The 13,037-nt window shown below is 48.5% G+C and overlaps 1 protein-coding gene across 1 annotated transcript; it reads left to right on the forward strand.

The window, feature by feature from the left end:
* The first annotated feature begins 451 nt into the window (after positions 1 to 451).
* C1RL (complement C1r subcomponent like) lies at positions 452 to 9,964 on the forward strand. Its single transcript, XM_052641131.1, has 6 exons — positions 452 to 534; positions 1,240 to 1,519; positions 5,498 to 5,684; positions 7,232 to 7,357; positions 7,492 to 7,566; positions 9,192 to 9,964. Exons 1-6 carry the CDS (start codon positions 452 to 454, stop codon positions 9,962 to 9,964), a joined length of 1,524 nt encoding a protein of 507 aa, XP_052497091.1.
* The last annotated feature ends 3,073 nt before the right edge of the window (positions 9,965 to 13,037 follow it).

Consider the following 13,037-nt stretch of genomic DNA (forward strand, 5'->3'; position numbering starts at 1 on the left):
CAGCCATGTTTGGGGAGGCGGGAGGTACGGTGGTCATAAAGCTCGATGTGTACAAGAGGCTGGCTGGTTACAGAATGAGCAGGAGGTCAGGGAGGGAGAACTTTTGCTGATTAAAGGCGAAAGGCTAACTCAGAAGGAGCCATCCTACCGAGTGTGAGACACGGACATGGTAAAAATTAAACAGTGCGGAAAAGACAACAGTGAGTGCACTCACCCACCCCTGATGGCCTCTCCTGGCCAGGGCGGTTGTGGAGCTTTTTCCTCTGCTTCAGGGTAGGTGAGCTCTTCTTGAATCAGACAGAAGGTGGCGCTCAACCCAGAGAATTAGAGAAAAGGGAACTGAGGCGAATTACTCAACTCATTTCCAGTAACTTCTCCCTCCTCCCCCACAGGGCCTTCTCCAGCCCCACTTCCTGTTCCCAGACTCGGGCCAAGTCCTCTCAGGGCTAAGATGTCGGGTTCCAGATGCCTGGTCTCAGAGCTGCGGGAACTGTCTCTGGGGAAGCCTCACTCCACCCGCTGCCCAGGCAACATGTGAGTGTGCCTGGAGGGGCTGGAGAGGCTGGGGAGGCTGAGGAGCTGGAGAGGCTGAGGAGGCTGAGGAGGCTGGACAGGCTGAGGAGGGAGAGGCTGGAGAGGCTGGAGAGGCTGAGGAGGCTGGGGAGGCTGGGGAGGGAGAGGCTGGAGAGGCTAGAGAGGCTGAGAAGGCTGGAGAGGCTGAGGAGGCTGGAGAGGCTGGGGAGGCTGGAGAGGCAGAGGAGGCTGGAGAGGCTGAGGAGGCTGGGGAGGCTGGGGAGGCTGAGGAGTTTCGAGGCCGAAGAGGCTGAGAGAAGTTTGGAGACATGGGAAGGGCCCCCCGGGACATGTGCATGCTCACACACACACACACACACACACACACACACACACACACACACACGCATATAGCCTCCAGCAACCTTCCCTGGGGTGTGCTGGCTCAAGCTCCAGCCAGGACACTATCATATTTAAATGTCTCTCACTTGTAACCTCCAGGCTCATCAGACACCAGGGTGGGCTGGGGTTGACTGAAGTAGACAGAAAGCAGCCCCTGCTTGGATGAGCCTCTCCAGGGAGGTGGGCAGTGGTGGAAAACCCACAGTCCAAGCACAGGCTGACCAGGAGGCTGAAGGAATTGGGGGAGGAGGAGCCATAAGAGTGTGGACAGAGGTGCCCAGGCCTCTCAGTCTTAGCAACGCCTGCCCCCTCATGTCTCCTCAGGCCACAGGCCACAGGCACGCAGCCCCCTCTGCCCTGGCCCACTCCCAGGTGGTGGTTCCTCCTCTGGGGAGTCCTCCAGGCTTTCCCCACGCAGGGCTCCGTGGTGCTCCTGGCCCAGTGGCTGCCCCAGAACCTGACATCCCCTGGGTACCCGGAGCCATACGTCAAAGGCCAGGAGAGCTCCACGGACATCAAGGCTCCAGAGGGCTATGCTGTGAGGCTCCTGTTTCAGGACTTTGACCTGGAGCCGTCCCCGGACTGTGAGCAGGACTCCATCACAGTGAGCTGGGTGGGGTTCTGGAGGGACTCCACATGGGGAGGGCCCCTGCTGGAGGCCCAGGGCAGCGGGAGGGGCCCAGGGCCTGAAACTCGAGGCTTACCCAGGAGGGCGGGTCTCCCAGCTGAGGCACCATGCTTACCTGTGCACCCAGCCATCTGGGCCCCACCAACGAGAGAGAAGGCCACAGGTCAGGAAGCCTTACCAAGGGACACACACACACTGCAAATCCCTAGAGTCGACAGCAAGAACTCACACGTCAGTCATTAAAAATGCATCATCAAGTAAGTTGTGTGCCTGCACTGTCGGGCTCAGGAGCTGGATGTTCAGTTCAGTTAAACTGCTCAGTCGCATCGGACTCTGCGACCCCATGGACTGCAGCATGCCAGGCCTCCCTGACCATCACCAACTCCCTCAGCTTGCTCAAACTCATGTCCATTGAGTCAGTGATCCCATCCAACTATCTCATCCTCTATTGTCCCCTTCTCCTCCTGCCTTCAATCTTTCCCAGCATCAGCATCTTATCCAATGAGTCAGTTCTTCACATCAGGTGGCCAGTGTTGGAGCTTCATTGTCAGTCCTTCCAGTGACTATTCAGTTTGATTTCATTTAGGATTGACTGGTTTGATCTCCTTTCAGTCCAAGGGACTCTCAAGAGTCTTCTCCAACATCACAGTTCAAAAGCATCAATTCTTCGGTGCTCAGCCTTTCTTTACTGTCCAACTCTCACATCCATACATGACTACTGGAAAAAATCATAGCTTTGACTAGACAGATCTTTGTTGGCAAGATAATGTCTCAGCTTTTTAATATGCTGTCTAGGTTGGTCATAGCTTTTCTTCCAAGGAGCGAGCATCTTTTAATTTCACGGCTCCAGTCACCATCTGCAGCCCAAGAAAATAAAATCTGTCACTGTTTCCATTGTTTCCCCATCTATTTGCCATGAATTGGTGGGACCAGATGCCATGATCTTAGTTTTTTGAATGTTGAGTTTTAAGACAGATTTTTCACTCTCCTCTTTCACCTTCATCAAGAGGTTCTTTGTTCCTCTTCACTTTCTGCCATAAGGGTGGTGTCATCTGCATATCTGAGGTTATTGATATTTCTCCTGGCAATCTTGATTCCAGCTTGTGCTTCATCCAGCCCGGCATTTCACATGATGTACTCTTAGAAGTTAAATAAGCAGGGTGACAATATACAGCCTTGACTTACTCCTTTCCCAGTTTGGAACCAGTCCGTTGTTCTATGTCCAGTTCTAATTGTTCCTTCTTGACCTCCGTACAGGTTTCTCAGGAGGCAGGTAAGGTGGTCTGGTATTCCCATTGGTTTAAGAATGTTCCACAGTTTGTTGTGATCCACAGAGTCAAAGACTTTGGTGTAGTCAATAAAGCAGAAGTAGATGGTTTTCTGGAATTCTCTTACTTTTTCTATGATCCAACAGATGTTGGCAATTTGATCTCTGGTTCCTCTGCCTTTTCTAACTCTACCTTTAACATCTAGAGGTTCTCAGTTCACATACTGTTGATGCCTCAGTTCAGTTCAGTCACTCAGTTGTGTCCAACTCTTTATGACCTCATGAATCGCAGCACACCAGGCCTCACTGTCCATCACCAACTCCCGGAGTTCATTCAAACTCATGTCCATCAAGCCGGTGATGCCATCCAACCATCTCATCCTCTGTCATCCCCTTCTCCTCCTGCCCCCAATCCCTCCCAGCATCAGGGTCTTTTCCAATGAGTCAGCTCTTCGCATGAGGTGGCCAAAGTACTGGAGTTTCAGGTTTAGCATCAGTCCTTCCAATGAACACCCAGGACTGATCTCCTTTATGATGGACTGGTTGGATCTCCTTGCAGTCCAAGGGACTCTCAAGTGTCTTCTCCAACACGACAGTTCAAAAGCATCAATTCTTTGGCGCTCAACTTTCTTCACAGTCCAACTCTCACATCCATACATGACTACTGGAAAAACTATAGCCTTGACTAGATGGACCTTTGTTGGCAAGGTAATATCTCTGCTTTTGAATATGCTATCTAGGTTGGTCATAACTTTTCTTCCAAGAAGTAAGCGTCTTTTAATTTCATGGCTACAATCACTATCTGCAGTTTTTGGAGCCCCCAAAAGTAAAGCCTGCCACTGTTTCCACATCTGTTTGCCATGAAGTGATGGGACCAGATACTTCATTTTCTGAATGTTGAGCTTTAAGCCAACTTTTTCACTCTCCTCTTTCACTTTCATCAAGAGGCTTTTTAGTTCCTCTTCACTTTCTGCCATAAGGGTGGTGTCATCTGCATATCTGAGGTTATTGATATTTCTCCCGGCAATCTTGATTCCAGCTTGTGCTTCTTCCAGCCCAGCGTTTCTCTTGATGTCCTCTGCATATAAGTTAAATAAGCAGGGTGACAATATACAGCCTTGATGTACTCCTTTCCCGATTTGGAACCAGTCTGTTGTTCCATGTCCAGTTCTAACTGTTGCTTCTTGACCTGCATATAAGTTTCTCAAGAGGCAGATCAGGTGGTCTGGTATTCCCATCTCTTTCAGAATTTTCCACAGTTTATTGTGATCCACACAGTCAAAGGCTTTGGCGTAGTCAATAAAGCAGAAATAGATGTTTTTCTGGAAATCTCTTGCTTTTTCAGTGATCCAGCGGATGTTGGCAATTTGATCTCTGGTTCCTCTGCCTTTTCTAAAACCAGCTTGAACATCAGGAAGTTCATGGTTCACATACTGCTAAAGCCTGGCTTGGAGAATTTTGAGCATTACTTTACTAGCATGTGAGATGAGTGCAATTGTGCGGTATTTTGAGCATTCTTTGGCATTGCCTTTCTTTGGGATTGGAATGAAAACTGACCTTTTCCAGTCCTGTGGCCACTGCTGAGTTTTCCAAATTTGCTAGCATATTGAGCACAGCACGGGATTTGAAATAGCTCAACTGGAATTCCATCACTTCCACTAGCTTTGTTTGTAGTGATGCTTTCTCAGGCCCACTTGACTTCACATTCCAGGATGTCTTGGTCTAGGTGAGCGATCACACCATCATGGTTATCTGGGTCATGAAGATCTTTTTTGTATATTTCTTCTTTGCATTCTTTCCGCCTCTTCTTAATATCTTCTGCTTCTGTTAGGTCCATACCATTTCTGTCCTTTATCGAGTCCATCTTTGCATGAACTGTTCCCTTGGTAAGGTGTCGTCACTCAGTCGTGTCTGACTCTTTGTGACCCCATGGACTGTAGCCTACCAGGCTCCTCCGTCCATGGGATTTTCCAGGCAAGAGTACTGGAGTGGGGTGCCATTTCCTTCTCCAGGGGATCTTCCCGACCCAGGGATCGAACCCAGGTCTCCTGCATTGCAAGCAGATGCTTTACCCTCTAAGCCACCAGGGAAGCCCCCTTGGTATCTCTAATTTTCTTGAAGATATCTCTAGTCTTTCCCATTCTATTGTTTTCCTCTATTTCTTTGCATTCTTCACTTAGGAAGGCTGTCTTATCTCTCCTTGCTATTCTTTGAAACTCTGCACTCAGATGGGTATATCTTTCCTTTTCTCCTTTGCCTTTCACTTCTCTTCTTTTCTCAGCTATTTGTAAGGCCTCCTCAGACAACCATTTTGCCTTTTTGCATTTCTTTTTCTTGGGAATGATTTTGATCACAGCCTCTGGTACAGTGTTACGAACTTCCATCCATAGCATTGTACAATCCAGTTATTGAGTTTCCATTTCAATTCTTGAAATAAGGTGGGCTGTATGATGTAACTATGGCAGGCTAAAGAAATCAGCTAGGTATCTGGTCATGAATTGAAGAAACTTGGGAATCAGAAATGGAACAGGAACTGAGTTAAGGAAGTTTCCAGGAGGTGACACAGCTTCCAAACCCCAACAGTGTGCAGAACCTTCAAGGCGGGGCTGGGGTCCACACTCTGACATGACCCTATGACCACGGGTGGTCAGGTTCTCCTCACACCTGCCTACCCCCTCCCCTTGCAGATCACAGCCAGTGGGATGGATCTCGGCAAGTTCTGCGGGCAGCAGGGCTCCCTGCTTGGCAGGCCCCCTGGTCAGAGGGAGTTTGTGTCCTCGGGGAATAGTTTGCGGCTGACCTTCAGTGCACGGGCCTCTGAAGACAAGACCCCAGGCCTCCACAAGGGCTTCCTGGCCCTCTACCAAGCCGTGGGTGAGGGTGCCCCCGGGGTGCGGGGAGGGAAGTCCCTGCCCACAGCCCTGGCCCCGGTATCTTTTTTTTCTTTTTTGGCTGTGCTGGGTCTTCACTGATGCATGCCAGCTTTCTCTAGCTGCAGTGAGGGGGGCTACTCTCTAGTTGCGGTGCTCGGGCCTCTTGCTGCAGTGGCTTCTCTTATTGAGGAACATGGGCTCAAGAGTTGTGGTGCACGGACTTAGTTGCTCCGTGGTATGTGGGATCTTCCTCGACCAGGGATCAAACTCATGTTGCCTGCATTGTAAGGCAGATTCTTAACCACTGGAACACTAGGGAAGCCCTCCCTGGTATCTTGAAGTGACCAGTGGAAGCTGAGACTGGGGGTTTGGGACACTGGGGCTTAGCCCCTTGCTGCCCAGCCTGCCCTCTGTTGAGTAGCCTGGTACCTGGGGCACCAGCTCAGCTCCATTGTTTCCGTGCAGATTGACAGGCCCAGTGCTGGCAGATCATCTCATATTTTAACAGAAGCTGAATATTCAGATTTTTAAGTGAAATCCTAGATTTACAAATGGTAACCCCAGGCTTTTTGAAAGATAAGACATGCTCGTGAGTAAAATTTTCAATGAAAGTAATCTTCCTCTGATCTCTGGCCCTTAGTCCCTGGCTCCCTTGCCCAAAAATGACCCTGTTCTGTTTCCTGGGTATTCTTCCAAAGGAATTCTAGGCTGCTCGAATACAAATCCTGTGGTGTGTGTGTGTGTGTTGCATACTAGTCACGATGTTTTAAATTTGCCCTTTTTCATTCAATTAAAAAAAAATATATATATATATATATATGCCATACCTTGTAGCTTGCGGGACCTTAGCTCCCTGACCAGAGATCAAACTCAGGCCCTGGCAGTGAAAGTGCTGAGTCCGAGCCACTGCACCACCAGGGTTTAGGCAATTAGTATTGCCTGATTGTTTTTAAAGACCATACAATATTCCTTTATTGATGCATCATAGTATATTTAATCAGTCTTTCACTGATAGATCCTACAAACAGTACTGCTCTAAATACCTTCGTATATACATCATTGAACACATGCATGAGGATAAATTCCTAGAAATAAAAAATTGAAAAATGTGTGCAATTTTAATTTTTATATTGCTAAATTTCCCTACAAAAGTTTTACTAATTTACACTCCCACTAACCACATATGAAAAATGTCTGTTTCCCCTTCCTTAATTTCACAGTTATTTTCAAACTTTTTTAGCATTAACAATCTGATTGGTGAAAAACAATTCAAATAATTCAAATGTTTAAAAAAAGAAAAGACTGCTGGGAATTCCCTGTGGTCCAGTGGTTAGGACTTGATGCCTTCACTGTCAAGGACCTGGGTTTAATCCCTGGTCGGGGAACTAAGATCCTCCAAGCTGTGATGCAATGCCAAATAAATTAAAAAATAAAAATTTCCAAAAGACTGTGCAGGTCAAATTGAATATAGCCACAGACCAGATTCAATCCCTGGGTTGCCAGTTTGCAATTCTGTTCTCCGTACTAATGACCACTGTTTTCCTATAGCTGTGAATTATACTCAGCCCATCAACCAGGCCACTGGGGGCCCCAAGGCCATCCACAAACCTGGAGACAACCCCACTGAGAGCCAGAGCTGCTGCCAGGAGCCCTATTACAAGGCCAAGCCCTCAGGTGAGTCCCCAGCTGCTGAGGATTCAGCTCCTACCTGTCTTACGCCCTCCCACCCCAGAGAGACCTGAGGCCTCTTCCAGGCCCTACCTCCCTGCTCTGAGCCTATTCTCTGCCTCCCTCGTTTCGCTCCTCAGGAACACTCACCTGCACTGTCCAGGTGCCCTGGAAGCAGACCCAGGAAAGGGAGGAGGCTCCCCGCTGTGTGCCTGGTGAGTGGGCACCTGTGGTGCCATGAAGACAGCCACTTCCCAGAAGGGCCTCAGCTGCGTTTGGGCCTGTGGGTGCCAGACGGCCTTAGAATAGAAAGGGGGAAGGAAAGGCAGAAAGTGAGGAAGGAAAGGGGAACCAAGAAGGCCCAGAAAAGGAGAAGCAAGAAGCTTACCCCTTCTTCTTGAGGGTCAAGGGATAACCCAGAAAGGAAAAGCCAGAGGGAAGTTAACCAGATGGAAAATGAAAGAGGAAGAGAAACAGATGAGCTGAAATAAGAGAAAACCCTCTATTGACATGGTCTGCTTAAAGGATACACAGACAGGCTCTCTTCCCCAAAAAATCTCCCTACCTTGATGCTGTAGTGCCTGAAAGCCTAGCATTGTTTTAAAGCATTTGTGTGTGTGTGTGTAATGTAAAGTTCATATAACATAAAAATCACTAAAGTGCACGATTCAGTCATTTTTAGCATGTTCACGATTTGTGCAACCATTAGCACTTATTCTAGAACATTTCCATCATCCCCAAAAGAGACTCCAGCTCTACCTTCTCCCAGTCCTCTGGCCACCACTAACCACTTTCTATCTCTGTGGACTTGCCTGTTCTGGACATGGCATCTCAAGGGAATCCTATAATGGCTTTTGTGCCTGGCTTCTCTCAGTTAGTGTGTTGCCTTCCAGGTTCACCCACGCTATAGCACGTGTCAGTAGCCCTTCCTCCTCATGGCTGAATAGAATTCCACTGTGCAGACAAATCACTTTGTTTATCCATTCAGCGGTGGGTTGACATTTGGGTCATTTACACTTTTCTGCCTTTTATGGGTATTCCACAGCGAGAACACCTTTAGTTCTCTTGGGTATAGGCCTGGGAGTGGCATTGCTGGCTCACACACTAACTCTGTGTTTACCTTTTTGAGGAATTGCCACACAGTCTTCCACAGCAGTTGAACCATTTTACATTCCTACCAGCAACAGAGGACAGTTCAAATCTAGCATTGCTGGCTGGTCGTCTATTTTGTTTTGTTCTTAATTTTTTGACTCATTCAGCTTGTGGGCTCTTAGTTCAATGAACAGGGACTGAATGGAATTACCATGGCAGCGAAAGTACAGAGGCCTAACCAGTGGACCACCAGGGAATTCCCTCAGACCCACCATTTTTGAAACTCAGTCAAACATTGCCTTTCTAACCCAATCTTAGTACCTTTGTCAGGTTTTACTCCAGAGCCACAGAAAGCTCCAGGGGCAGCCTGACCTCATGCTCCGGGAGGGGGAGATGTCAAAAACACAGAAATGACACACAAACAGACAGGAGACACCACAGACAAACGGTGCTTGCTGCACGATACTGTTCAAAGAAGGTGGCAGGAAGTCTAAAAAAGTGGCTTAGGAAAAAAGGGGTGCAACTGGTTAAGAATCTGCACTTCGACTACAGAGAGCATGGGTTCGATCCCTGGTCAGGGAACTAAGATCCTACATGCCTGCATGGTGCAGCCAAATAAGTAAATAAATAAAGATGAAAATTAAAAAGCAGCTTTAAAAATGGCTGAGGAGGAAGTGGAGGTTGCAGAAGCAGGTTTTCAATAAGCGTCTCTTGACACAGCGCTGACTTTACCTCTCCTCTCTCTCAGTCTGTGGACGGCCAGTGGTCCCCATCTCGCAGACCCGGGAGTCCCTTGGCACCTCCAGAGCTGAGCTGGGCAGCTTCCCCTGGCAGGCCCTCACCAGCATCTATGGCAGGGGTGGCGGGGCCTTGCTGGGCGACCGCTGGGTTCTCACCGCAGCCCACACCATCCACCCCAAGGACAGCATCTTGCTTGGGAGGAACCGGAGCGCCCAGGTATTCCTGGGCTACACAGACACAGACCAGATGCTGGAGCTGGGCGGCCACCCCGTGCACCGCGTGGTCGTGCACCCGGACTACCATCAGGACGACCCCCACGACTTCCACGGAGACATCGCGCTCCTGGAGCTGGAGCACAGCGTCCCCCTGGGCCCCCACCTCCTCCCAGTCTGCCTGCCGGACCGCGAGGCCCTGTACCGGCCCGGCCGGTGGGGCTACGTCAGCGGCTTTGGCGTGGAGATGGGCTGGCTGAGCACCAAGCTCAAGTACTCGCGGCTGCCCGTGGCCCCGAGGGCAGCCTGCGAGGCCTGGCTCCGGGAGAGGCAGAGGCCCGAGGCATTCACCAACGGCATGTTCTGCGCCGGGGACCAGACGCGGCCGCAGAGTGTCTGCCAGGGGGACAGCGGCGGTGCCTTCGTGGTGTGGGACGATCGCGCCCGGCGCTGGGTGGCCACGGGCATCGTGTCCTGGGGCGTCGGGTGTGGCGAAGGGTACGGCTTCTACACCAAAGTGCTCGACTACGTGGACTGGATCCGGCGAGTGATGGGTGAGAAGGACTGACCCCGAGGGGCTGGGCTGGGCACCCACTGTGGAGCCCAGACGGGAGAGGGCTGGGTTCAGGACTGCGCCTTGGGCGTGGGCGGGTGGAGGCAGGGAGACCTAATTAGGCCACAGAGCCAGAGAAATCCTTGCCTCCCACAGCCCCTCCTCCTCACCCTCCATCTTCCCAGGGCACTTGTGCCACACCCGGGAAGCCCCATTAACCTCTGCTCTGAACACCATCTCCTGCAGACGCAGCTTCTTCTATACTCTCTTAGGGTCCAGTCGCCTTCTCACCCCCTGTTGAAGTGCTGAAGGAGTAGTCTCAATTCATTTCATTTCTGGAACATTCCAAAGCCCCTGTAGTCCACCTTCAAATACTCAAACTCTTGGCTTCACCAAGCACAACCCATGGCTGCATTCGGAGTCGTAGCTCTTTTTGTTGTTTTAAATCAGAGAAAAAAACAACAACGACAACCAGGCGCTTCCCGTGTTACTTCACTGACTCCTCACACCAACTTTGCAAAGGTTGAGTTGTTATCCGCTGCTTCACCAAGAAGGAAACTGAAGCTCGGGGAGATAAGGGACTTTTGCAAACCCCACAGCTGATACAGGACAGCGAAGACAGGTGCTTTTCAGCACACCTCAACACCTCTAGGTGTCCTGAAGACCTGCTGTATCGCCCACTCCCCAGACCCCACATCCTTTCAGGCATTCCCTTGGGGAAGATCACAACAGGCGCTCACACCTTCCTGCTGGCCCCGCTACTGCAGACGCCTCTGTGAGCCCAGCCTGGGGTAGACGTTCCTGTAGGTGTTCCCAGCTCTGCTGGACTACCCTGTCCCCACCATCAAGCACTACTCCACCTGAAAAGACCAACTCTTTAATTTTAATAAGGACTTGAGCTGATGCTTTTTTTCATCTTAAAGAGATGAGAATATCAGACAACTTGACCTGCCTCCTGAGGAATCTGTATTCAGGTCAGGAAACAACAGTTAGAACTGGACATGGAACAACAGACTGGTTCCAAATAGGAAAAGGAGGACGTCAAGGCTGTATATTGTCACCCTGCTTATTTAACTTATATGCAGAGGACATCATGAGAAATGCTGGGCTGGATGAAGCACAAGCTGGAATCAAGATTGCCGGGAGAGATATCAATAACCTCAGATATGCAGATGACACCACCCTTACGGTAGAAAGCGAAGAACTAAAGAGCCTTCTGATGAAAGTGAAAGAGGAGAGTGGAAAAAGTTGGCTTAAAGCTCAACATTCAGAAAACTAAGACCATGGCATCTGGTCCCATCACTTCATGGCAAATAGATGGGGAAACAATGGAAACAGGGAGAGACTTTATTTTGGGAGGCTTCAAAATCACTGCAGATGGTGACTGCAGCCATGAAATTAACAGATGCTTTCTCCTTGGAAGAAAAGTTATGACCAACCTAAATAGCATATTAAAAAGCAGAGACATTACTTTGTCCACAAAGGTCCATCTAGTCAAAGCTATGGTTTTTCCAGTAGTCCTGTATGGATGTAAGAGTTGGACTATAAAGAAAGCTGAGCGCCAAAGAATCGATGCTTTTGAACTGTGGTGTTGGAGAAGACTCTTGAGAGTCCCTTGGACTGCAAGGAGATCCAACCAGTCCATCCTAAAGGGAATCAATCCTGAATATTCACTGGAAGGACTGATGCTGAAACTCCAATACTTTGACTACCTAATGTGAAGAACTGACTCATTGGAAAATACCCTGATGCTGGGAAAGATCAAAGGTGGGAAGAGAAGGGGACAACAGAGGATGAGATGGTTGGACAGCATCACCGACTCAATGGACATGAGTTTGACTAAACTCCGGGAGCTGGTGATGGACAGCAAAGCCTGGCATGCTGCAGTCCATAGGGTTGCAAAGAGTCGGACATGACTGAGCGACTGAACTGAGCTGATGCACAGTAAAAGAACCAAATAAAATGCAGTTTTTCACATGGAAATAGAAAATGAATACTGTAAAACAGAAGAAAGCAAATTTGCTAGCCTTCAAGGTCAAGTTAGCTGTATGGTTAAAGGTTGAATTTATCTTTGAAAAATATTAGAATTCAGAGTTATACATACATGTGGTTAGTTCCATTTTTAAACCTATGGATAGTATAAAGTATTCAAAATATTAAACTGAGTTACTTTTAGTGATTGTGGCAGTTTTGTTTTCCCTTATTCTCCACTATTTGCTAAGTTTTATTTAATGAGTACATGTTACTTTTATTTATCTTACTTGTTTTCATTATTGGAAACATGATATGAGTTTTTCCCCCTAGCAAGTCAATGTTAGAATATGTAGGAATATATCTTTTGCCTTGGTAGGGAGAAACTCATACCACATTTTCAATAATAAAAACAAGTAAGATAAATAAAAGTAACATGTACTCATTAAATAAAATCTAGGAAATAGTGGAGTCTGTACTTCTGTATCTATATATCTATATCTAGATATGTCTCAAGGTAGATATAGGTGCAGGTATATAGATATATAGATATAAATATACCCACAGAGGGATAACATCTATTAACTTAAGAGAGAAATGTTTTTCTCCCCAGAATCAAATCTTAAAAGGCATGATCAATATAACAATGTCTTAAGTACTGGTTTCAAGACAAGTGCCTGAGCAATGTTCATTCTTTCTGTCCAGCGTGTAAGTCAAGGGTATACCACAGTATGTGAAGGAAGTGAATGTTAGTTGTTCAGTCCTATCTGACTCTTTGCTACACTATGAACTGCAGCCTGCCAGGCTCCTCTGTCCATGAAATTCTCTGGGCAAGGATACTGGAGTGTGTTGCCATTTCCTTCTCCAGGGGATCTTCTCGACCCTGGAATAGAACCCTGGTCTCCTGCACTGTGCGCAGATTCTTTACCATTTGATCCACCAGGAAACCCCAACACTATGTATAAGTCAAGGTTGTTGTGTGTGGTTGGGCAGAGTGGGGGTCAGGCTGGGGCTGAGCTAACGAGGTCCAGTCATGCTACATGCCATCAGGACAGAATTCAGAACCCCTAGGACAGATGGGAGAGCTCCTGCCAGGACTTACCTTCTTGGACCACCT

Source organism: Budorcas taxicolor, chromosome 5 (assembly GCF_023091745.1).
Source record: "Budorcas taxicolor isolate Tak-1 chromosome 5, Takin1.1, whole genome shotgun sequence".
In the NCBI taxonomy this organism is placed as follows: domain Eukaryota; kingdom Metazoa; phylum Chordata; class Mammalia; order Artiodactyla; family Bovidae; genus Budorcas; species Budorcas taxicolor.